At 46.4% G+C, this 25,378-nt stretch overlaps 1 protein-coding gene across 5 annotated transcripts in view; it reads left to right on the forward strand.

The window, feature by feature from the left end:
- Positions 1-274: 274 nt before the first annotated feature.
- Positions 275-25,378, forward strand: part of LOC147632235 (Cation efflux family protein) — a 98,009-nt gene continuing 72,905 nt past the window's right edge. For all 5 annotated transcript variants that reach the window (XM_086808910.1, XM_086808912.1, XM_086808911.1 and 2 more), the window contains exon 1: positions 275-1,075. In XM_086808910.1, the coding sequence (XP_086665036.1) occupies positions 559-1,075 (517 nt within the window). In that variant the 5' untranslated portion in view covers positions 275-558. The remainder of the gene's footprint in view (positions 1,076-25,378) is intronic.

Consider the following 25,378-nt stretch of genomic DNA (forward strand, 5'->3'; position numbering starts at 1 on the left):
ACTACGCATGTTGACACGTGTCCAGTCTGGCGCCTTCACGCTGCTTGACACACGTCCAGTGTCACGCTCCATACGCCTCTATGCCTGACACGCGTCCACTCTTACCCTCCATGTGTGACACGCGTCCAATCTGACGCCTAAGATCCATAATCCTAAGGTCGTCGCTCGGCAAAACCGACATTATTTAATTAATACGAAGAACAAAACAACATTTTATGGACATATTCATAATAATTTATGCCATAAGCTTTAAATTATTTATCCATCACCTGGGATGCATGGGAAAGCATAACGGACAGTAAAAAGGAATCCAGCTGTGAGACCGAGCTTGTAGCAGCAGGCTATGGTCTACCAGCAAGCAGACAAAAAAGATTTTCTCTGCAGCAAACAAAACTTCTTCATTTCCACATCGCAGAGGTCAAAGTATGGTTATGCTGCTCTGTACAGTCAGGGTTAGGTTTTTGCACAGTTAGGGTTAGGGCTAGGTTTTCTTACAGTTAGGGTTAGGGTTGTATGCGCAATCTACTGTAGAGGTTTTTGCTTCGAGGTCTCATTGTAATGCGGATACGGAGCATCCTTCGGCGAGCCTTTCCCAGTGTGAAAGAAATTTCCGGCAGTTGCTACCTTTTGGAAATCGCGTTGGAGCCTTTGTTTCCCCTTCACAATCCGTTTCGCACAAGACTTTATCCGGCTTCACGAGCTTATACTGGACTGTCACAGCATGGAAAGAGAGCTAGATTGTCTTCATCTTCGCAGAATGCAGCACCTCCTTCCAGGCCCGATCTTGGGGGCTCCCTGATGAAAACCATGATGAGGCCATACTCTAGGATTTGGAGGGATGGATGGACAAAGGTCCTGTGTATGCTTTACAGTGAACGCGACGAATGCCCTAAACATTCAGAGCTCAGAAACATGTCTGGGGACGAGATCTTTCTGTCCACAGGTAGAGTTCGGACTATTGAGAGGTTAAACCGCGAGTACAGATTACAAAAATGCGGAAACAGGGAAGGGTCTAAAAGCTGGATGCTCACAAATGCCATCTTTGACATTGGTACAGGATCCTCGCACTCTAGAGGTAAGTGCTTACTTTCACTTTTTCTTTGATCTCGTGAAGAAATTTACTTGAATATGCTCCTAGATGCTCAACGTTAATCCACTATACCTTGAAAAGTTTGCTGCTACTAATAGACAGCCACTATTCCTTACACCGACTATCCTTGGCATCCTGCTTCCAAAACTTGAGGCACTCTTGACCGCTTGGACCTTGTCTTGGAAACCTTAAGCAACAACGTTGGATTGTTCCAATCTCCAATCTCTAATGCTCCTGTTCTTCTTTTCCCCTCCTTGGGCTGAAGACTTGTACCTTTCTTGGGCTGAGAGCTAGATTCCTTCTTGGAAACCTGCAACCCCTTGTTTGCCTTCATCCTTGTACCATGGCACTCACACATACGTTAATGTGTGGGCACTTAGAGAGCATGGACATTACATATTAAGATTTTTAGCCTTAGCTTGTAAACTTTGGGGCAAACTGAAATTGTGGAGATAAAATTGTGAAAGCAAAAGTATGTGGAGGAAAAAAAGCTTGCGTAGAATATATATATATATGTTTTGACACTTGTTTAGTATGCGCTCGGTAAAGGTACTCGTCATCATCGTCGGCTTCTTCTCTTCTGCTAGTCTGTAGTCCGTATATCTGTACACTAACGTGGCATGCTGTACTTCTTGTACAACACATGGATCATAATATGTACATCTGTATGTTGATGTGGCGGGCTTGCGTGTAGTAGTACATCTGTACTCTACTTTGTATACTTGTTGTACAACACATGTATCATATTATGTATATCTGTATGTTGATGTAGTAGGCCGTGCTTGCAGTACAACATCTGTACTCTACTGTTGTCACAAAATTCCTCATTGCTTTTGTTTTCTACTGTTCATGTGTGGCATATGGAGCCTGACATGACATGCATGTATGGTTAGTGGAGCGTGACATGGTGTGTTTGTATGGCATATGGAGCCTGACATGACAGTACATGTATGGCTCATGGAGCTTGACATGATGTGATTTCCCGAGACTAGCTATCTTGATGATTATCTGTATTTATGTTTTGGGAAGATTCCGGAAGGATCATGAATCCTTGAACACGTTGCTTGATACAACTGAGCAGACATGTGTTTCTTCTAGTCTAGCTGCACTCATGTGTGTGCATGACTTTGATTTTATATTTCGATGACTTGTCTTGTTTGCTTGGACAATGCTTGAGATTATTGCTTGTGTTGTCCACGGGGCCGGGGACCCTGTGGACGTGTATGTGCACACCTGTTTGGGAGACAGGTGGTCTACATGTGTTTTACAGGTGGTAAGTGTCCTTGAAAACTCAATTTATAGCTTTATGATTTCATACACTAATATTTATTGATGCAGGTTCACATTTACTTGTAAGTGACCGGACAAACTTATAAGTGTACACATTGGGCAGGACTATTTTAATACACGTGGCGGCCAAAGACCGGGCACCGGACAGATTATGGGCTGAAGGCTTGTAGGCGCCCCATAAAGCACACGCTTAGATATTATTGGAGGACAAGCTCTATTACTGGAAGAAACTTGTGTTTGGGGTTGAGCGCATGCTTTCTTGGTGCAAGGAGGAGCTGGCCGACTCTAGCTAGCCGTCAAGTCAGATATCATCCAAGTGGTTGGTGGGTGCCGATCGATTACTTTGGAGGCTTTTTTGGTGCTGGCCGGCTGCTAACAGCCCTTGAAAAGCTGCTGGCCGACTCATGTGTGGACACTAGAAAGCTGGTCGACTTGTGTGAAGACCTTCCTCTGCTGGCCGGTTGCTTTCTAGCATGTAAACCTCTGCTGGTTGACTTCCTCTGAGGCTTTTTGAGAGCTGGTTGACTGTTGAAACAACCCCTCAAGGTTGGTCGATTTGCTCTGTGGGCCTGGCATGGTGGAAGATGGAATTACAGGGCTGTCCCGGGTTGTGGGCTGTCCATGGATGATGGTTGTCCTGCATGTGCTCTAAGCTGGGAAAGCTCTCTTGTTCTGTGAACGAAAACCAAATTCAGCATATGTTTTGCTCTTGTAGTGGAAGCATCAAGTACTAGCCAGTGGAGAATCCCTGGGCACCCGCAAGGTTGTATCTGAAGTAGACTCCTTTTTGGTAATCTAGCCATAAGAAGGGGGGGGGTCGCCCATCTTCTAGCCCCTAGTGTGGTGTACTGTGCAGAGTTGTCTACTTCTCTCTCTTATTTGGCATGTTCATGTGTTTGATCAGTTTTCATGATTGATAAGATTTTCGTGTTACAGTTGCCCTTTCGTTACATTGGTATCTGAGCCCGGGTTTCTACAAAGCTTATGCCATACATGATGCTGGATATGGCTGTAAGGAGTCATTATCCGTGAAAGAAGGTTGGGATTTCTGAGGTAACCCTCGTTTTACTGTCGCGCTTCGAAAGAGGTTACCTGTGGTTTAAGCGGCAGTGAGTGTGTGGAAAGACTTCGTGGCCCTCCTGTTTGTGTAGGGGCACTGTTGCACCCTTGCAGTCTATTCAATATCATACTTGGAAAGTTGGTAGAGAGTGATTCCGTGACATGGAAATTCTTTTCTTTGTGAAAACTTTGGTAAATACATCATGGCCAGCCATTCGGATCAATCTGTGGAGGATTCTATCACTCGTATTTGCCGCATGCGGGAAGAGGATAGAGACAGGGACCAAGTTGGGGCTTTGGCAGGTAACGATCCACAATTAACTGCTAGGGCTGAAGACCAGCAAGATCTTGATGCTTTGATGAATGAGCTTGAAGAGCTCCGTGCCTTGCAAAGGGACCCGGATGTACAGTGGGTTATTGAGTCCAAGTCTCAGGTTAAGGTAGATGTGGTCACTTTTGATGCAATTGTCCAACAGATGGGGATTGAGAAACCTCGAGAGTTGGCTGCTATTTGAAAAGCCGTGGCGATGTTGTTTCCGATAATAAGGGCAAGTGGGTGTTCACACGGCAACCTCGCAGGCAATCTTGTGAAGGGAATTATGATGATGATGTGAGAGGGCATGCAGCCCGAACAAGTGTTGTGAGAGGGCATGCAGCTCGAGCATATGATGAAGGGTTTTCAGTCCATATGAGAGATGTGGAAGATCTAAATGCATTGTTGGTGATATCTCCACCTTCTAGGTATGTTCCTGCTACCAAAGTTTCATCCCGAGTGGAGGGTTTTGCACGGGAAAATAGCCCTAGATTCAGGCATCGCCGCGATCGTAGACATGTCGAAGGGGGATGATGAACAAGTGCCACGGGATGCTCGGCACATCAAAAAGGCCAAAGAGTTCAAGTGGGGGGACAAGGACATCAAATTCGAGAGCTATAATGGAAAGCTGGACACCACCAAGGCACTTGCATTCATAAGGCAATTTGAAATAGCCTTCAACACCGAGGATTTCACAGAGAAATCTATGCTCAGGCATGTGGGAATGCATCTTAAAGAGACTGCGAGTAATTGGTGGATGGCAAAGCTCTTGGATAGAACTGCTGCTCGTACTTGGAGTACTTTCAAGGAGCAATTATGTGATCAGTTTCTTTCTCTCCATCTCGAAAAAGATGTATGGAATGAATGTGATTGGAAGACATAGGATGAAGGCGAGTCCGTTTCTTCATATGTCTCAAAGTTTTGGTGGATTCTTCTCAAGGTCACTCCTTTCATGACGATTAGTGAGGACGAGAAGAAAAGAAAATTTGAGTCAGGGCTGCAACGAATCATCCAGAAGAGCCTGGTAGTGTATCCTCATAGCACTCTACAAGAGCAACCACTATTTCTGAGGAATTGCATGGCAAGGGAGCATCAAAAAGGCAAGAATTCAGCTTATACAAAGGAAAATTCAAAGCTGGAAATGAGCAAAAAAAGTTTATGCCCAATGAGTCCAAGGATGCAAAAGGGGGCTTTGAAAAGAAGCAAGGGGGTAAGAAGGATGATCCCAAGCTGTCCAGATAGCATATTTTTGATTGCTTGAAAGAGGGGAAATGCTTCTTATGTGGCAGTAAGGATCACATGAAATCTCAATGCTCCGAGAATGCCAAAAGGAATAATGTGCAGGATGTAAAACCAAGTGTGAATGTTATACCCGATGTGCAAGTTAATACTGCACATGAACCAAAGAACATAATTTTATGCAAGGCTTTGGGCAAGTTGATGGATGAAATAGCCTTATTCCTTTTTGATAATGTCTCTACAGATAACTTTATATCCATTTAGATGGCTACTGCTCTTGGGTTAAAGCCCAAGGAATTGGACATGGATTTTCATGCAGATGCTACCTTTGAGGGCAAGGAAGTTAAAGTCAGTCCCATCATTGGGAAGCTTCGAATACAGTTTCAGGGATATTTGGATCATGAAGACTTCCTGGTAGCGCCGCTTATGGGATGTGATGTGATACTTGGGATGCCTTGGTATTATTGTTTGGATCCCAAGATTTTGCATAAGGAAAAGAAAGTAAATTTCACTCATAGGGATAGGGAAGTTTCTATAGATGCGGGTACCACTGGGAGTACCATACTTGTTGTAAGCCATATTGCTATTTCCAAGGCAATGAATAAATCTGTCACAAAATTCCTTACAACTTCTATTTTTCTACTGTTCATGTGTGGTATGTGGAGCCTGACATGACATACATGTATGGCTGGTGTAGCTTGACATGGTGTGTCTGTGTGGCATATGAGCGTGACATGACAGTACATATATGGTTGGTGTAGCCTGACATGATGGTACATGTGTGGCTTGTGGGGCCTGACATGATGTATGTATATGTATGGCCCATGGAGCCTGACGTGATGAAATTCTCTGCGACTAGCTATCTTGGAGATCTTTTGTATTTATGTTCTGGGAAGGTTCTGGAAGGATCATGAGCCCTAGACATTTTATGGGATACAACTGAGCAGATGGGTGTTTCTTCCAATATAATTGCACTCATGTGTGTGCATGACTTTGATTTTATCTTTGGATGACTTGTCTTGTTTGCGTGGACAATGCCTGAGATTTCTGCCTGTGTTGTCCATGGGGCCGGGGACGCCTGGGCACCATGTGGACGTGTATGTGCACACTTGTTTGGGACTGACAGGTGGTCTACATGTGTTTTGCAGGTGGTAAGTATTCCCAAAAACTCAATTTACAGCTTTATGAGTTCACATGCTAATAATTATTGATGCAGGTTCACACTCACTTATAAGTGGCCGGAGAACATACAAGTGAGTACACATTGAGCAGGACTTATTTAATACACGTGGTGACCAAAATTGGGCATTGGACATTATTTGGACCTCCTTCATGTAGGTGCCCCCTTTTTGGACCAGAAAAGCACGTGTGGGCTATTTTCAGCAGGAAGCCCTATTATGGGAGAAAAACTCCAGTTTGGAGGTAGGCACCTGCTTTTCCAGGTGCATGGGGACTGGTCGACTGCTGCTCCAAGCTGTTTACAGCCTTCTGTTGTCGCGACTAATACCTAACAGGTGCATGGGAGGTGCTGGCCGACTCCTTCTGCATGTTCTCCACTGCTGGCCGGCTAATTTACAGCTTGAACAGAGGCTGGACAGAGGTTAAAAACAGAGAGGAAGAGCTGGTCATGGGCATCTAGACAGTTTTCCCTCCGATCGGGGGTTTGTAGGCTTGTGTACAACTGCTGGTCGCTTTCTTCTTTTTGAGGCTATTGAGGGCTGGTTGACTGACCTGCTCTATGAGCCAGACAGGAAGAAGATGATGATGTTGAGTTGTCCCGGGCTGATGTGGGAGTGCTATGGGCTGTCCATAGTTGTTCTGCATGTGCTTGATGCCGGGAATGCTCACTTGTGCTGAGAAATTGTCAGCAAATTCAGTTTATGTGATGTTTTCTTGTTTTCATATTGTATTGGAAGAAATAGGTGCAGCCAGTGGTGAACCCTGGGCACCCGCAAAGGTGTATTGGAAGCAGACTCCTTTTTGGTAATCTAACCATAAAAGAGGGGGGGGGGGGGGGGGGGGGGGCGGTCAGCCCATCTTCTTGCCCCTAGTGTGGTGTACTGTGCAGATTTGTCATCTTGTTTTAGCTGACATGCTTATGTGTATTTTTAGATTTCATGATTGATAAGATTTTCCGTGTTCAGTTGCCCTTCCGTTTACATTGGTATTAGACCCTGGCTTTCTACATAGTTGTGCCTATTATGATGTTGGAAATGGCTATAAGGAGTCATTATTTGTGAGAGAAGGTTGGGATTCTGAGGTAGCCCTCGTCTTATTGTCGCGCCTCGAAAGAGGTTACCTTTGGTTTAAGCGGTAGTGCGCGTGTGGAAAGACTTCGTGGCCTTCCTGTCTGTGTAGGGGCACTGTTGCACCCTTGCAGTCTATTCGGTATCATACTTGGGGAACTGGTAGAGAGCGATTCCGGGGCACGGAACATTCTTTTCTTTCTGAAAAGTTGAAAGATACATTATGGCTAGCCGATCAGATCATTCTGTGGAGGACTCTATCACTTGTACTTGCCGCATGCGGGAAGAAGATAGAGACAGGGATCATGTTGGGGCTTTGGCGGATAACGATCCACCGTTGTCTGCCAGGGCTGAGGATCAGTAGGATATTGATGCCTTGATGAATGAGCTTGAAGAGCTCCGTGCTTTGCAACGAGATCCTGATGTACAGAGGGTCATATAATCAAAGTCTCATGTCAAGGCTGATGTGGTCACTTTTGATGCAATTGCCCAACAGATGGGAATCGACAAACCTCAAGAGTTGGCTATTGCCTATTTAAAAAGCGGTGGCGAAGTTGTTTCCGATGATGAGGGCAAGTGGGTCTTTACAACACGGCAGCCTCGCAGGCTATCTCGTGAAGGGAACTTCGATGATGATGTGAGAGGGCATGTAGCCCGAGCAAGTGATGTAAGTGGGCATGCAGCCTGAGCGAGTGTTTTGAGGGGGCTTGCAGCCCATGCAACAGATCTGAGGGGGCATGTAGCCCGAGGAGATGATGTACATTGACATGCAGCTCATGGGGATGATGAGGGGTTTTCAGTCCATTTAAGAGATGCAGAAGATCTTCATGCATTGTCGGTGGTGTCTCCACCTTCTAGGTATGTTCCTGTCCCTAAAGTTCCATTCAGAGTGGAAGGTGTTACGCGGGAAATCAGCTCTGGGCATCGTCGCCAGCGTAGGCATGACGAGGAGGATGATGTATTAGAGCGTCGCGATGCCCGTCATAGCAAGAAGGCCAAAGAGTTCACGTCAGGGGAAAAGGACATTAGATTCGAGAGCTATAATGGAAAGTTGGATACTACCAAGGCACTTGCTTTCATAAGGCAATTTGAAATAGCCTTTTGCACTGAGGAATTTACTGAGAAATCTATGCTCGGGCATGTGTGTCACATGCACTCTGCACTCAGTGCATGGTGACAAGATGGCTCATCATCAGAAGTGCAACAGTTGTACAGTTTTAGAACCCAATAGGATGATATTTGTCGTACGCCGTGACCCCATTGTACACCCTCAATCCAGGATAAGTCAGGCACGAGCTACGTAGGTCATTCCTCAGCCTTAGTGGGTCAGTCAGTCAGTCAAGTCCCTTAACCCACTTGGAGAGAATCATTCATGCATGTAGAGTCAGTAGAAGCCTTAGGGTTTGCATCAGAAAGCACTATGCATCCTACATAATATGCATTCATATGCCTGTGCATCATTTAGAACATCCCAGAAGCCTTAGGGAATTTACTAGGATTTATCTGGTATTTTTCCCATATTTAATAGTATTTATTTAGCATTATTTGCATTATTGGGCATTTATAAATATAAGCTTTATTAAATGACCAACCTCCAGTTAGTATAAATAGGCTTGCATAGAGCTTAGTTTCTCATTCAGTCTTCATTGTGCTAAGAGCTCTTCTCCTCTGCCCCAGGAGTATCCTTGCCTTCAGCCCTAGACTAATCCAGCCCTTGGAGCTCATAAGCTTGCTTCTCCAGCCCCTTGAGAACCCCTTGCTTCAGTCAGCCCTAGGCGCCTGTCTTCAGCATCAAAGCAGCCCTGATTCAGCATCAAATCAGCCTTGATTCAGCATACTGTCAGGCCTCAGTTCAACACCAGCATTCAGCCTGCAACCAGCCTGCGTTTTTCTGTCCTGCAGCATCAGATCCTCTGCGTTTCTGTCCAGCAGCCTCAGAACACCTGCGTTTTCAGTTCAGCAGCTTCCCTACAGGTCTGCGTTTCTGTCCACAGCAGTTTCCAGCCCTGAATCAGCAGTTTGCAGCAGTTTCCAGCCCTGAATCTGCAGTTTGCATCAGTATCCAGCCTTCTGTGCATCATCCATACATGCTGCAGTCATCTGATGAAGGTAACACAGCATTCATAAGTGTTTTCAGCATTCTAACATAGTGTAGAACAGTCCATTTTCTTCTTCTCTCAGCCTCAAGTGTGCAGCCCTTTCTCATGCCCTTGGGAAGAGTGCATAGGCTCGAGATCAAGTCATCGAGGTGTTTCTACAGCAGTGTACAGATCAGCTACTCTCCGATCCTCCGAGATCTTGCGTTTGGCTTATCTATAGTCCACAGTCATTCTCTCTAAAGAAATAAAGCAAATACTATCTCGTTATCGGGATAGGGGGCCCTTCAGTGGGTAATTCGGGACCCAATCTGGTGTACAGTTCTCATCTATCTCTCTCTCATCTCTTTAAAGTTTGAAGTATTGAAATGGATTGCTAAACTCACGATACTCAGGATACAGAAGACGGTGTGAGCATTTGTGTGACAGGATCTCCCAATACAAAGACTTCCGCTGCATATCACAATGTGGGTATGCATCTTAAAGAGACTGCAAGTGATTGGTGGATGGCAAAGATTTTGGATAGGACAGCTGCCCGTACATGGAGTGCTTTCAAAGAGCAATTTTATGATCAGTTCCTTCCTCCTCACTTTGAGAAGGATGTACGAAAGGAATGGGATTGGCTAACATTGGATGAAGGCGAATCCGTTTCCTCTTATGTTTCAAAGTTTTGGCGGATTCTTCTCAAAGTCACACCTTTCATGAGACGATTAGTGAGGACGAGAAGAAAAGAAAGGCAGCAATAGAGAGGGAGAGAGAGAAGCGTATAATGCTGCTATATACACAAGAAAATCCCGAATACTGAATACAAAGTGTGTGGGGGCTAGGGGCCATTTTATATGGCCCCTATGATCTAGTCGGCCAGTAGAAAACCAGCCGATAGCCCTCTGTAGGTTACCCGACTGTTGCAACATCAGTCGGCCAGCTACTGATAGTTGGCCAGCATACAGACCAAGTCGGCAAGCTACAGAGGGGGGTGGGGAGAAGCAGAAGCAATTGACCACCACACCTGGATCAGCCAAGAGCCACAGGACAACCTCCCACACATAGTCACAAGGGAGGGGGGACGGTAACGGGGGGACGGGGACGGGGACGGGATGGGGGACGGCCATATGTAGGGAACGGGGACGGGGGTAGGAACGGCACTTAAAAATTACTTTGTCAGTACCACCCACTCGCCTATACGGGCAAAGCTTGCATGTCCATGGCTGTGCACCACCTCCATGAGGGGATGGGGTGTGATTGACCTCATCCCACCATGTCCATCCCGTCGTCCTTCTACGGGTAGTTGGAACTTGAAGAGCCACTGCCACGAGGAGGATGCCATGGATGATGGATGCCTCCTTGTCACTTGATAGCTTGAGAGAGAGAGAGAGAGAGAGAGAGTGAGTGAGTGAGGCTTGAGCCTTGAAAGTTGAGGGAGAACTTGAGTGTGAGGATGGGTGTGTGTGTGTGTGTGTGTGTGTGTGTGAAGCTTGAGAGAGAATGTGTGTGAGGGAGAGTGTGTCTTGAGAGGCTATAGCTTGCTTGTGTGAGAGCTTGAAACTTGAGACCTTGGTCCTTGAGGCTTGCCGCTTGCCGCTTGAGGGGGAGAGAGAGTGCGTGTGTGTGTGTGAAGCTAAAGCTTGAAGTGTGAGAGGGAGTGTGTGTGTGTGTCTTCTTATAGGGAGGGAGGCAAGAGAGAGGCCAAGGCCCAAAGCCTCAAAGGCTCAAGGCCTATGGGCCAAGGCTAAAGGCCCATGAAAAGCTCCTCCCAAACGGCCAAAAAAAAAGGTCAAAAATGTGACCATTGCCCAAACAGTAACCTGCAGGCGTTCCCATGCAGTCGTCCCCCACAACCGTCCCCTCCTGGATCCGTCCTTGGAACACCGTCCCTTGTGAGGGACGCCCAGGTGGGGACGTCCGTCCGTCCCCGTCCCACAGTGTTCCCGAGACGGCGTCCCCCCGTTCCAAGGGTCTATCCCCTCTGTCCCCTGTGACTATGCTCCCACACCTGGAAAAAATAGGGAAAAATATGGAGAGTGGAGAAACACCTAAATCGGGCGGGCACACCCACAACAGAGGCCCTGGTGTAAATATACAGACAGGAGATGACTGCTAACACCCCCTCTCAGCTCTTGGATGTGGAATCAACCCCAGTGAGCTGGAGTGCCGCCGGAGCATAGCCTGAGATAGAGACTTTGTGAAGAGGTCCACCGCACAGTCCTCCGTCGAACAGAACTCTAGCAAGATGTCATCAGCAGCGATCTTTTCACGAACAAAATGCCTCTGTGGGTTCCACTAGTGGAAACCCAATCCTGCCAAGTAACCTTCACCACCTTGCAAGCAGCACCACAAGCAGCCCGGTACTCTACCTCTATCGACGACAAGGCAATAGATGGCTGCCTCTTACTGCTCCATGAAACCGCTCCTGAGCTGAGGGAAAAACTGTAGCCTGATGTCAAGGTCCTCCTGTCTGGCTCTCCCTCCCAAACTGAGTCACTCCATCCGTGGAGTCTGAATCCATCCATCAATTCCCCTCCTGTGTAAAAGAGTCCAAGATCCTTCGCATGCTGCATAAACCACAAGATACGCAATCCTGCCTCCCAAAGAGTCCTCTGCAAACATGAGCTCAATAGCCTCATCAGGAAGCTTCCGTCCAATCTGGTATGAATCAACCAAATCAATGAACCATTTTGCTTCTGAGTCAAGGAGGCATCATACTGCTCACAAGATCAACAACTGTTACGGTGGGATGCCAAGTCCTGGAAACCTACTGAAGACCACTCAAGGCCTTCGAAAATCTGTAAACCACCCCCTCTGAATCCGAAACCACAAAGCTTGGAGAATGTGCAACATCCACCTCCTTCTGTAAGTAATCAATTGTCACCTGCCTGGCCTTCCGATAGGTCCCTGTGGAAAGAACTTCCTCAATTACAAGAGTTTCTTTGTCCCGAATGCTACGTGACATCAGAGCATAAGTTACCTGTAAAGTTTCCTCTAATTGACGAACACAAGAACTACCAACATCTACCTCCTCCTGCAAGTAATCAATTATCACCTGCCTAGCCTTCCGATAGGTCCCCATGGAAAGAACTTCCTTAACTATAGGAGTTTCTTTGTCCCGAATGCTACGAGACATCAGAACATAAGTTACTTGTAAAGTTTCCTTTGACTGACGAACACAAGAACTACCAACATCTGTACTGGAAAGTTCCTGCCAACTGCTGCCATCAACTGGCAAGCCATCCACCATCTGGTCCGGGAAACCCTGCACTTGCAGCGTATGCACACTTAAGTGGCCATTACTAGACTGCCACTCATCACAAAACTGAGGACCTGGGAGAGAGTGTTGAAAGTTTGTAAACTCCATTCTCCACTCCGCCGTTCCAAACTACCTGGCCTGTTGCCTTGTCCCGGAGAGCAACAAAATGCTCATCAACGTATGCCAGTCTTGCAAACCTGATGCATTGATAGCAGATGAAAACCAAGTGATGGAACATACAACACCTGGGAGGAATGCTTCCTCCCTTTGCCATCGGGAACGATCTCCAACCTGCCCTCACTGTGAACGGGGATAGTGGATGTATCCCCAGTAAGAATGTGACTAGAATACCTGCAGAGATCCGGTAAAGCCGAACGGGAAGGAGTCATGTGCGTGAAAGCACCACTGTCTAGAATCCACTCTCGAGTATCCGTAGCGGAGAGTCCTCCAACCTCCTCCTTGCACGAAGAAAATGAAACATTGGTGTCCATCACCTCCAGGTGCACAAAAGCTGGAGTCTTCACGGTTGCCGCTGAGGATTTTGCACCCTTCTCGGTGCTCCGCTTGGGACACTGCCTCCAATAGTGGCCTTTCTCGCCACAATCATTACAGGTCCTCTCTGCCTTCAGTTTCTCGCGGTCTGAGTCGGACTCCTTCTCAGAAGACTTCTCCGGTGAAGCCTTCCCTTTGCCCTTGTTGTTATGGCCTTTCGATCGTTGGTCAGTTAAGGCCTCCGAACCTCCGCCCTATGGAGGGTTCGTGAATCTTTCCTCGTGATCCAAGACCATGGGCACAAGCTCCTCCCATGTGATGGTGCTGAGCCTGCCACTGGTAATCAACGAAGAGTAAAATGCTGAGTATTGAGAGGGCAAATGTGACAGCAACGTTATGGCCATATCCTCCGATGATATCTCTTTCCCAGCCTGGAGAACTTCCTGCTGAATAGCCTGCAGCTTGTTCGCATCGTCGATGACTTTGCAAGATTCATCACCCGCATTTGTACTTCCAAGGAGATCCTCTTCATGGGCGATATCCTGTTGTAAAGAGAAGCCAAATGCTGCCATATACCTCTGGCCAGTGTCATATGCTTGATATGATTGATTACCTGCGGTGTGCAGTTGAGGAAAATGAAAGAACGGACCCTGGCATTGACACGATCCCATAACTGTGCCTGTGCCTCACGTTGCTTCCGAATTGAGGGTAACTCCCCCTCCTATAACTCTGGCCGTGCGGCGTGGAACCCCAACAACAATGAAATCAGCAAGGTCGTAAGACTCCAAAAGAGATTCCATCATTACCTTCCATATGCCGTAGTTGTTCCTGTCCGACTGACGGTCCACTGGGAACGTGGGGACTGTCGGGATCTTCACGTGCCTCTCAGCCATCTCAAATAAATATGTCATTCCGGGGGTGTAACTGAAAAGGGTGGGTGGGTGGGAAAAATGAAGAACTAAATGTGCAAGTGGCTGTCCAGCAAATCAGCCCGCCTTCCTCTTGCTTCTCCTCTTCCTGTATGGTCCAAAATAGTCCACCAATCAGCAACAAAACAGCCCCCCCCCCTTGCTCACACAGTTCCCAAGATCTTCCAAGAGCCTAGAGCTCTGATACCATGTCAGAATATGCAGCGCAAATGAAGACAAGATCCTAAAACACAAGGGCAAGTGCATTGCAGAAAAACACAGCAATAGAGAGGGAGAGAGAGAAGCGTATAACTCTGCTCTATGCATAAGAAAATCCCGAATACCGAATATAAAGTGTGGGGGCTAGAAAACAAGCTGACAGCCCTCTGTAGGTCACCCGCCTGCCGCAACATCAGTCCGCCATCTACTACTGATAGTCGGCCAGCATACAGACCAAGTCGGCCAGCTACAGAGAGGGGCGGGGAGCAGCAGAAGCAGTGGGCCACCACACCTGGATCAGCCAAGAGCCACAGGACAGCCTCCCACACCTAGAAAAAATAGGGAAAAATATGGAGAGTGGGGAAAAATGAGAAAACACCTAAATTGGTCGGGCACACCCACAACAGAGGCCCTGGTGTAAATATACACCAGGGCGGGCACACCCACAACAGATGCCCTGGTGTAAATATACAGACAGGAGATGACTGCTAACAAGAGGATCATTGTATTGACATAATCCCTGGGAGCTCTCCTCCTAACCGACCTCCTTATAGGGTGAGTGCTGCCCAACAAGAGGAAATCATGACTCAAGTAAATAATTTACTTGAGAAGGGGTTGATAAGGCTAAGTTCTTCGCCGTATTGTTCTCAAGTTTTACTTGTGCAGAAAAAGGATGGGACATATAGAATGTGTGTTGATTATAGGGCCCTTAACAAGATTACTATCAAGAACAGGTTTTCGATTTCTTGAATCGATGATATTCTTGATAAACTTGAGGGAGCTCCTTGTTTCAGTCGCATTGATCTTAAGAGTGGTTACCATTAGATTCGAGTGGTATCTCAAGATGTGCACAAAACGGCTTTTTGAACATCATTTGGATTATATGAGTATTTGGTTGTGTCATTTGGACTTACGAATGCTCCCGCTACTTTCAATAGAATGATGGACACAATTTTTAGACCTCACCGCAAGTTCACAGGAACTTTCTTTGATGATATTATCATTTTTTCAAAGAGTGAGACTGAACATAAAGAGCATCTTGCATTGCTTTTGAAGAGCTAAGGAAACATAAGCTTTTCATTAATGGGAAGAAGAGTGAATTCTTCTTGTCAGAAATTCACTATTTAGGGCATATTGTTTCCAAGGATGGAGTACGCATGGATCCCGCAAAGATTCAAGCAATCAAGGATTGGCCAGAACTGCAGAATGTGCATCAAGTTAGGAGCTTTATTGGTTTATGCTCGTATTATTGTTGATTTATTTGACACTTTGCTTTCTTAGCTTCACCGTTACATGATCTAATGAAGAAGAAAGTAGCATTCCGTTGGTCGGAACCCGAAAAGATAGCTTTTCAGAAGTTGAAGGATGCCATCATATCAGGGCTAGTTCTTATTATTGCAATTTTGCATAGGCCTTTTGTGGTCGAGTGTGATGCATGTGGAGATTGTTTGGAGGCTGTTTTGAACCAAGAGGGACATGTAGTGGCTTTTGAAAGGCGCCACCTGCAACATGCGGAATTGTATTTGCAGGTTTATGAGAAAGAGTTGTTAGCCGTTATTCATGCCCTTCAAACATGGAAGTATTATCTCTTGGGGGTTGAATTTATGGTAAAAACAGACCACCAGAGTTTACGGCACTTTCTTACACAGCCTAAACTCTCGGAAAAGCATTTAAGGTGGGCAAACTTCTTGTCCATGTTCCATTTTCAGATTTTGCATACCCCGGGCAAGAAGAATTTGGTGGCGAATGCTTTGTCACGCAGGCCACAAGTGCGTGCCGTAACTACCGCCTACCATTTGGACTTATCAGGGATGCGAGATATGTATACTTTGGGCATAGATTTTCAGCTTATTTGGGCTGATTTGAATCATGGTATTGCTGTCCCATCTTATTCGATTAGAGATGGGTTTCCGATGATGCAGAATCGTATTTGTGTAGTGCGTGAATTACGCCAAAAGGTTATGGAAGTGTCATGCTCCACCAGATGCTGGTCATCGTGGTATTCTGGCTACTACATAGGCTTTGGAAAGATATTTCTTTTGGCTAGCTCTACGCAGGGATATTGAAGCTTATGTGCGAGAGTGCATAGTGTGTCAGAAAGTCAAGTTTGATAGACACAACCTAGTTTGCTTCAGCCCTTACCCATTCCATGGGAAAGTATTGCTATGGATTTTATTATGGATCTGACGAAATCGGCACATGGAAATGATGCTATATGGACTATTATAGATCGTTTTAGCAAACAGGCACACTTTATTCATGTGAGGAAAACAATCAAGCCAGAGCACATGGCAAAGTTGTTCTTAGCTCAGATTTTCAAACATCATGGCATGCCCAAGTCTATTGTGGGTGATAGAGATCCTTGGACTACCAGTTTATTTTGGCGGGCATTGTTTGATAATATGGGCACAAAGTTGAGTTTTTCATCAGCCTATCATCCTCAGACGCATGGTCAGAGTGAAATAGCAAATTCAACTGTGCTTGACTTGCTCAAGTGTTATGTATCTGAGCAGAAGTCAGATTGGGAAAAGTATTTGCCATTGGTTGAGTTTGCATACAATAACACAGTACATTCTTCAACTAATAAGACTCCATTTGAGATAGTCTATGGCAAGGTGGTGCTTCCACCTATGTTACGAACAAAAGATGAAATCTTTGCAGCAGATGAGTATGTCCGTGATTTGGATACTGGTTTGCAAAGGTTCGGACAGCCATAGAAAGATCTCAAGCTAAGTAGAAAAAGGCCGTCTGACAAACACAGGCGAGAGGTGGTTTTCAAGGAAGGTGATTGGGTATTACTTAAGTTTGAGAAAGCACGTCTTCGGAAGCGGCCAGGTAAGGAAGGCCGGTTTCCTAAGCTTTCAAACATGTATTATGGGCCATTCCAAATTTCGCAGAAAATAAATGAAGTGGCTGTCAGAATATGCAGCGGAAATGACAACCAAACTTGGGTAGACAAGAGCAAGTAGACTGCAGAAAATAATCAGCACAAGAAACACAGAGAGATAGGTGTGTAAACTCTTCTCTATACACAAGATCCCGAAAAACTGAATGAGAAAGTGGTGGGGGCTAAGGGGCAATATATACAACTCCTAGAGGGCAGTCGGCCATCAGCAGATAGTGCCCACGATTGGAGAAAAGACCCACGATTGCATAAATGCAGTCGGCCAGCAACCTGATGCCCACGACTGATGAAAAAGGAGTCGGCCAGCAGCCGTGATGTCCACGCCTGAAGAAGATCCAGTCGGCCAGCATTGGGGTGCTCCTGGCATCATCTGTCAGCCCTCCCACTACTAGGAAAAAATGGAAAAAATAGGAAAAAAATACGGGGAGTGTGGAAAAATAATATACGGGCGGGCAAACCCACAACAGAGGCCCTAGTGTATACAAATAGACAGGAGATGACTTCTAACACCCCCTCTCAGCTCCTGGCTGTGAAACCAACCCAAGGGAGCTGGAGTGCCGCCTGAGTGTAGCCTGAGGTAGAGACTTTGTGAAGAGGTCCGCCACATTGTCCTCCGTCGAACAATAAAGTAGCAAGATGTCACCCGCCAAGATCTTCTCACGTACAAAGTGATACTGTATCTCTATATGCTTGGTCCGGGCATGGAAAACCGGGTTCCGAGCAATAGCTATACAACGCACTGGATGACTGTGGGCTCCCTCTGTGGAAACCCAATCTCGCCTAGCAGCCTCCGCAGCCATACAACCTCACAAGCAGCACCACAAGCAGCCCGATACTCTGCCTCTGTCGAAGAAAGGGCAATAGTTGGCTGCTTCTTGCTGCTCCAAGAAACTGCTCCTGAGCCGAGGGTAAAAGTGTATCCTGAAGTAGATCTCCTCGTGTCTGGATCTCCTCCCCAATCTGAGTCACTCCAACCTTGGAGCTTGACTCCATTCCCTCTTGTGTAAAAGAGTCCCAGATCCTTCGTACTCTGCAGATACCGCAAGATCCGCAATCCTGCGTCCCAATGAGTCTTCAATGGCGTCTGCATAAGAGAGCTCAACAGCCCCACGGAGAAGCTCAAGTCCAATCTGGTGTTCAGCAACCAGATCAATGAACCAACCAACTTCCGGTACTACGAGGCATCAACTGGCTCACAAGGATCTGTAACGGTTAACTTTGTGTTCGGGTCCATCGGCGAAGTAATAGGCTTGCAGTTCTCCATCCCAAAGGCCTCAAGCAACTCATGAACATACCGCTGCTGAGAGACGAAAAACCCCCTCTGGGTCTGCCAGATCTCCAATCCCAAGAAGAAGTGGAGTAGGCCTAAGTCGGTCATCTCAAACTCCTTTGACAAGGCAGCCTTCGTCACTCCAATGTGCTCCACATGACCGCCGGTGAGAATGAGGTCATCCACATAAAGGATGATGTGACCATGCCGCGTTCCCGAAAGAGATACAGGTTCGGATCTGCAACCGATCTCTGAAATCCAGTCCGAATAAAGAAGGAATCAATCTTCTGATTCCACGCCCTGGGAGCCTGCTTAAGACCATACAAGGCCTTACGTAACCTGTAAACCATCCCTTCCGATCCTGGAACAATAAAGGCTGGAGGTTGCTCAACGTACACCTCCTCCTGCAGGTCACCATTAAGAAACGCAGATTTTACATCCATCTGGTACACGGGCCACCTCTGAGAAGAAGCAAGGGCAAGGACGGTCCGAATCGTGGTCATCCGCGCTGTCGGTGCAAAGGTATCCTCGTAGTCGATGCCTGGCCGCTGAGCATAACCTTTAGCCACAAGTCTGGCTTTGTGTTTGTCCACCGACCCATCAGACGCGTACTTGGTCTTAAAGACCCATTTGACACCAATGACTGACCGCTTCGACGGCCTCGGTACCAACTCCCAAGTGTTGTTCTTCTCGATGGCATCAAGTTCCACCTGCATGGCTTCCCTCCAAGTATCCTGTGAAAGGGCTTCCTTTACGGAAGTGAGCTCTTTATCCCGCATGATACGAGACATCAGAGCATAGTTCACCTGAAGAAGCTCCGCCGTGTTGCTTTTATCTCGGACTCGATGTGATCTTCGAGGGCCGTCCTCTGTGGTCCACTCGGAGGGTAACTCTGAGACACCTGACTCCCGAAGGGTGTCTAACAACCACCTAGGTACTCGAACAGATCGTGGAGCCTCCTGAGATCGCGGGGGCTCAACTCCAGCTGCGGGCTCAACCTCGTGTGATGACTGAGGTGGATCAACTGGAGTGGTAGACTGGGAATCATCATCAGACTCTTCTGGATCTCCAAGAAGTGGCGGCTCCTCGACAGTGGATGCTGGAACATGCTCATCAAAGACCACATCCCGGCTGACAACAATCTCGTTCCTCTCTGGATCATACAACCTGTATCCCTTGGAAAGAGAGTTATACCTCACAAATACCAGCTTGCGGGACTTGGAGTCAAGCTTCCCCCTCTGCTTCTTCGGAATATGTACATACGCGTCACTCCCAAAGACACGGAAGTGCGAGACATGGGGTTTCCTGCCAAAATATGCCTCAAATGGAGTCATATGGGGTACAGAAGTCGTCGGAGAGCGGTTAATGGTATGGACAGCTGTTGCCATAGCCTCACCCCAAAGTGGACGAGGAAGATCACGATGCTCCAGCATGGTCCTCGCCATCTCTACCACAGTCCTGTTCTTACGTTCAACAACTCCATTCTCCGAAGGCGATCCGGTATTGGCCAATTCCCTCTTGATGCCATGATCTGCACAAAACCGGAAAAATACAGTCGAGGAGAATTCACCTCCTTTGTCAGCCTGAGAGTCTTGACCTGAAATCCAGACTCTTTCTCCACCATCACGTGCCAATCCTTGAACCGAGCAAAAGCCTGGTCCTTCTGGGAAAGAAAGTAGACCCACGTGAATCTGGTACAATCATCAACAAGCAGCATGAAGTAGAGAGATCCTCCCAAGGATGGTATCTGCTGTGGTCCACACAAGTTAGTGTGAATCAACTCCAATGGTTTCGAAGCCCGCCTGGAAGCCTGCTACGGAAAGGATTCCCTGTGCTGCTTACCACGTATGCAAGAACTGTAGCGTCCTTGCCTATTACCAACATCTGGCAAGCCAACCACCATCTGGTCCCGGAAGGCGCGCCGCAAAGCATCCACATTTAAGTGGCCAAAACGAAAGTGCCACAAATCTCCGACCTGAGAGCCTGTCAATGAGGAGAGTGCAGAGAGCTTGTAGATGCCATTCTCCACACCGCCTTCCCAAACAACTTTGCCTGTCTCACGGTCCCTTAGAGCAACTGAATGCTCCTCAAATTCCACCCGAAAGCCAGTCTTGCATACCTCATGCACTGACAAAAGATGAAAGCCCAGAGTAGGGACATAAAGAATACGGGAAGCATGCTTGCCCCCCTTTCCGTCGGGAATAATCTCCATCCGGCCCTCACTATGAATCGGAATAGTGGAGTTATCGCCAATAAAGATACGACCTGACTGCCGTTTCAGATCCAGAAAGAAGTCACGGGATGGAGTCATGTGCCTGGAAGCACCACTGTCGAGAATCCATTCTCCGGTATCCTTCGCGGTGAAGCCAACTGCCTCCTCGCTCGAAGATGATGAAGCATCGGAGTCCACCATCTCCAAGTGCACAAATGCCGGAGTCTTCGCAGCTGAGGCTGAGGAATCAGCACTCTTCCCTGTCCACTTAGGGCACTTCCTCCAGTAGTGGCCTTTCTCGCCACAATCATTACAAGATCTTTCGGCCTTCAGCTTCTCTCGTTCTGGATCGGGCTTCTTCTCAGAAGACTTCTCCGGTGAAGCCTTCCCTTTGCCCTTGTTGGTGTTACGGCCTTTCGACCGTTGGCCAGTTAAGGCCTCCGAACCGCCGCCGTGAGGAGGGTTCGTGAAACGTTCCTCCTGGTCCAAGACCATTGGCACAAGCTCCTCCCAAGTAATGGTGCTGAGCCTGCCACTCGTGATCAACGAGGAATAGAAAGCAGAATACTGACCAGGCAAGTGGGAAAGTAACGTGATGGCCATATCTTCGGATGATATCTCTTTCCCAGCTTGAAGGACTTCCTGCTGAAGGGCCCGCAGCTTGTTAATGTGTTCCCGCATCGTCGAAGACTTTGCAGGGTTCATAACCCGCATCTGCACTTCCAAGGATATCCGCTTCATGGGTGACACCCTGTTATACAAAGAAGCCAAGTGCTCCCATATGCCTCTCGCCAGCGTCATGTGCTTCACATGGTTGATCACCTGTGGTGTGCAATTGAGGAAAATAAACGACCGGACCCTGGCGTTGACACGGTCCCACATGTGTGCCCGTGCCTCTCGGTCCTTCCTCGTCGATAATAACTCCCCGTCCTCAGCTTCCGGCCGTGGCACCCCTATGATAATAAAATCAGCAAGGTCATATGACTCCAGAACTAACTCCATCATGACCTTCCAGATGCCGTAATTGGACTGGTCCAACTGACGATCCACTGGGAACGTGGGGAGAGTCGGAATCTTCACGTGCTTCTCAGCCATCTCTAGTAAATCTGCCATCGCAGAGAGTAACCTGAAAGGGTGGATGGGTGGGGGAAAAAAAATCTGAAAATCTGCAAGTGGCTGTCCAGCACCTTTGCCCGCCTTCCTCTTGCACCTTCTCTTCCCGTTCAGCCCGAAACAGTCCACCAATCAGCAACCTGTTGCTCCCCCTCTTGCTCAGAAAAACGCCCAAGATCTCCTAGAGCCTAGGGCTCTGATACCATGTCAGAATATGCAGCGGAAATGACAACCAAATAGACAGGAGATGACTTCTAACAGTGGCATATAGATTGGTATTACCTGATCACTGGAAAATCCACAATGCCTTTCATGTCAGTTCGCTAAGGCCTTATGTGGGACCACCTCCTATGGAACCAGGAAGATCCACCAGAAGTGGATGAACTTGAGGAGATATTGCAACCTAAGCAGATAGTTTTTCATAAAGAGCGCAAGCATGCAGGTGGCGAGCTAGTGCGCAGGTATCTTGTGAAGTTTAAAAACTATTCGGCTATGGTACTTGGTCTTTGTACGTGATAATGTTGAACATGGTTCTGTAACTCCCATAGATCAAGATAAGATTGATTTCTTAAGTGATTATGTTGATTGTTTTGTTGACTCCCTACTTGGATAGTTATCCCCAAAAAGGCCAGAGGATCATTGTATTGACATAATCCTTGGTAGCTCCCCTCCTAACCGACCCCCTTACAGGATGAGAGCTGCCCAACATGAGGAAATTATGACTCAAGTGAATGATCTTCTTGACAAAGGGTTTATTAGACCGAGTTCTTCGCTTATTGTTCTCCAGTATTAATTGTGCAGAAAAAGGATGGGTCGTACAGAATGCGTGTTGATTACTGGGCGCTTAAGAAGATAACCATCAAGAATAGGTTTTTGATTCCTAGAATTGATGATATTCTTGACAAGCTTGAGGGAGCTTCTTGTTTCAGTCACATTGATCTCAAGAGTGGCTACCGTTAGATTAGAGGGTATCTCAAGATTTCACAAAACGGTTTTTGGAACATCATTTGGGCTCTATGAATATTTGGTGGTACCATTTGGTCTTACAAATGCTTCCGTCACTCTCAATAGAACGTTGGATAGAATTTTTAGACCTACTTTCTTTGATCATATAATTATCTTTTCAAAGAGTGAGGCTGAGTATAAGGAACATCTCGCCATTGTTATTGAAGAGCTTAGGAAACACAAGCTTTTCATCAATGGAAAGGTTTTCCTCACAAGAATAAAATGTGCATGTTTGCTAAAACGATCAATAATAGTCCATATAGCATCATTACTATGTACAGATCTCAGTAAATCTAATGAAACCGTGGCAACGCTTTCCCATGGAACGTGTGGAATGGGTAAAGGCTGAAGCAAACCAAGGATCTTATGCCTCTCAAATTTGACTTTCTGACACACGAGGCACTCATGAACGTAAGTTTCAATATCCGTGCATAAAGTTGGCCAAAAGAAATATTGTTCCAAAGCCTATGTAAGCCAGAATGCCACGATGACCTGCATACGGAGGAGAATGATACTCTATCATAACCTTTTGGCGCAACTCTTGGACCACACAAATGCGGTTTTGCATGATTAGGAAACCATCTCAAAGATGGGGCAACAGTACAACCATTCAAATCAGCCCAAATAAGCGGAAAATCTGTGTCCAAAGCATACATATCTCACATCCTTGACAAGTCCTGAATAGGCGGTAGTCATTGCATCCACTTGAGGCCTGCGTGACAAAGCATCTGCTATCAGATTCTTTTTGCCCGGAGTATGTAAAATCTGAAAATGAAACATGGACAAGAAATTTTCCCACCTTAGATGCTTTTCTAAGAGTTTAAGCTGTGTGAGAAAGTGCCGTAAACTCTGATGATCTGCTTTAACCATAAATTCAGCCCCCAAAGGATAATGTTTCCATGTTTGTAGGGCATGAATGCCAGCAACTCTTTCTGCATGTTGCAGGCAACGGCTTTCAAAAGCCACTGCATGTCCTTCTTAATTCAAAACAACCTCCAAACAATCTTTACATGCATCACACTCAGCCACAAAAGGTCTATGCAAGTTTGGAATCATAAGAGAGATGATGGTGTCCTTCAACTTTTGGAAAGCTGTTCTTTCTGAATCGGACCAATAGGATGCAACTTTCTTCTTCATTAAATCATGCAACGAAGAAGCTAAGAAATCAAAGTGTCGAATAAATCGACGATAGTAAGAACATAAACCAATGAAGCTTCTGACTTCATGAACGTTTTGAAGCTGTGGCCAGTCCTTAATAGCTTGAAACCAGAGCACATGGCAAAGTTGTTCTTGGCTCAGATTTTCAAACATCATGGCATGCTCAAATCTATCGTGCGGGATAGAGATCCTTGGACCACTAGTTTATTTTGGCAGGCATTATTTGATAACATGGACACAAAGCTGAATTTTTCATCAGATTATCATCCTCAAACAGATGGTTAGAGTGAAATTGCAAATTCAGCTGCACTTGATTTGCTCAAGTGTTATGTATCTGAGCAGAAAACAGATTGGAAAAAATACTTGTCCTTGGTTGAGTTTGCATACAATAATACTGTGCATTCTTCAACTAACAAGGCTCCGTTTGAGATAGTTTATGGTAAGGTGGTGCTACCACCTATCTTACGAACAAAAGATGAAATCTGTGGAGTAGATGAGTATGTCCGAGATTTGGATACTGCGTTTACACAGGTTTGGACAGCCATAGAAAGATCTCAAGCTAAGCATAAAAAGGCAGTTGACAAGCACAAGTGAGAGGTTATTTTCAAGGAAGGTGATTGGGTGTTAAGTTCGAGAAAGCACATGTTCGGAAATGGCCAGGTAAAGAAAGCCGGTATCCTAAGCTTTCGAACAGGTATTATGGGCCATTCCAAATCTTACAAAAGATAAATGAAGTGGCTTATAGATTGGTATTTCCTGATCACTAGAATAATGCATTTCATGTCAGCTTGTTGAGGCCTTATGTGGGACCACCTTCTATGGAACTAGTTTTGGAAGATCCACCAGAGGTGGATGAGCTTGAGGAGGTATTGCAACTTGAGCAGGTGGTTTTTTATAAGGAGCGAGGCAAGCTAGTACGCATGTATCTTGTGAAATTTCAAAACTATTTGGCTATGGATGCAAAATGGATGGACGAGGATTATTTGCAGGATTATCTGGAACTTTTGTCGGCCTATCTGGAAGCTTTTGAGTTGCAATCAACTGCTTAGAAGCCAGGGGGAATGTCACAAAATTCTTAATTGATGAGTTTTTTGTTGTACATGTGTGGCATATCGAGCCTTACAAGACATACATGTATGGTTTCTGGAGTTTGACATGGTGTGTTTGTATGGTATATGGAGCGGCAAGCCTGACATGACAGTACATGTATGGCTCATGGAGCCTGACATGATGTGATTTCCTCGGACTAGCTATCTTGGTGATTATCTGTATTTATGTTTTGGGAAGATTCCGAAGGATCATGAATCCCTGAACACTTTACTTTGAGCAGATGGGTGTTCCCATCCTGGACCTAAAAAGCACACGCTTGAGATATTATCGGAGGACAAGGTCTATTACTGGAGTCTGGAGGAAACTCGTGTTTAGGTCTGAGCGCATGCTTTCTTGGTGCATGGAGGAGCTGGCCGACTCGATCTGGAGCTGCCTACTACTAGCTGTCAAGTCGGATACCAGCCAAGTG

The sequence above is a fragment of the Cibotium barometz genome, chromosome 14 (assembly GCF_041138505.1).
Source record: "Cibotium barometz isolate CiBa-2024 chromosome 14, ASM4113850v1, whole genome shotgun sequence".
NCBI classification, from domain to species: Eukaryota; Viridiplantae; Streptophyta; class Polypodiopsida; order Cyatheales; family Cibotiaceae; genus Cibotium; species Cibotium barometz.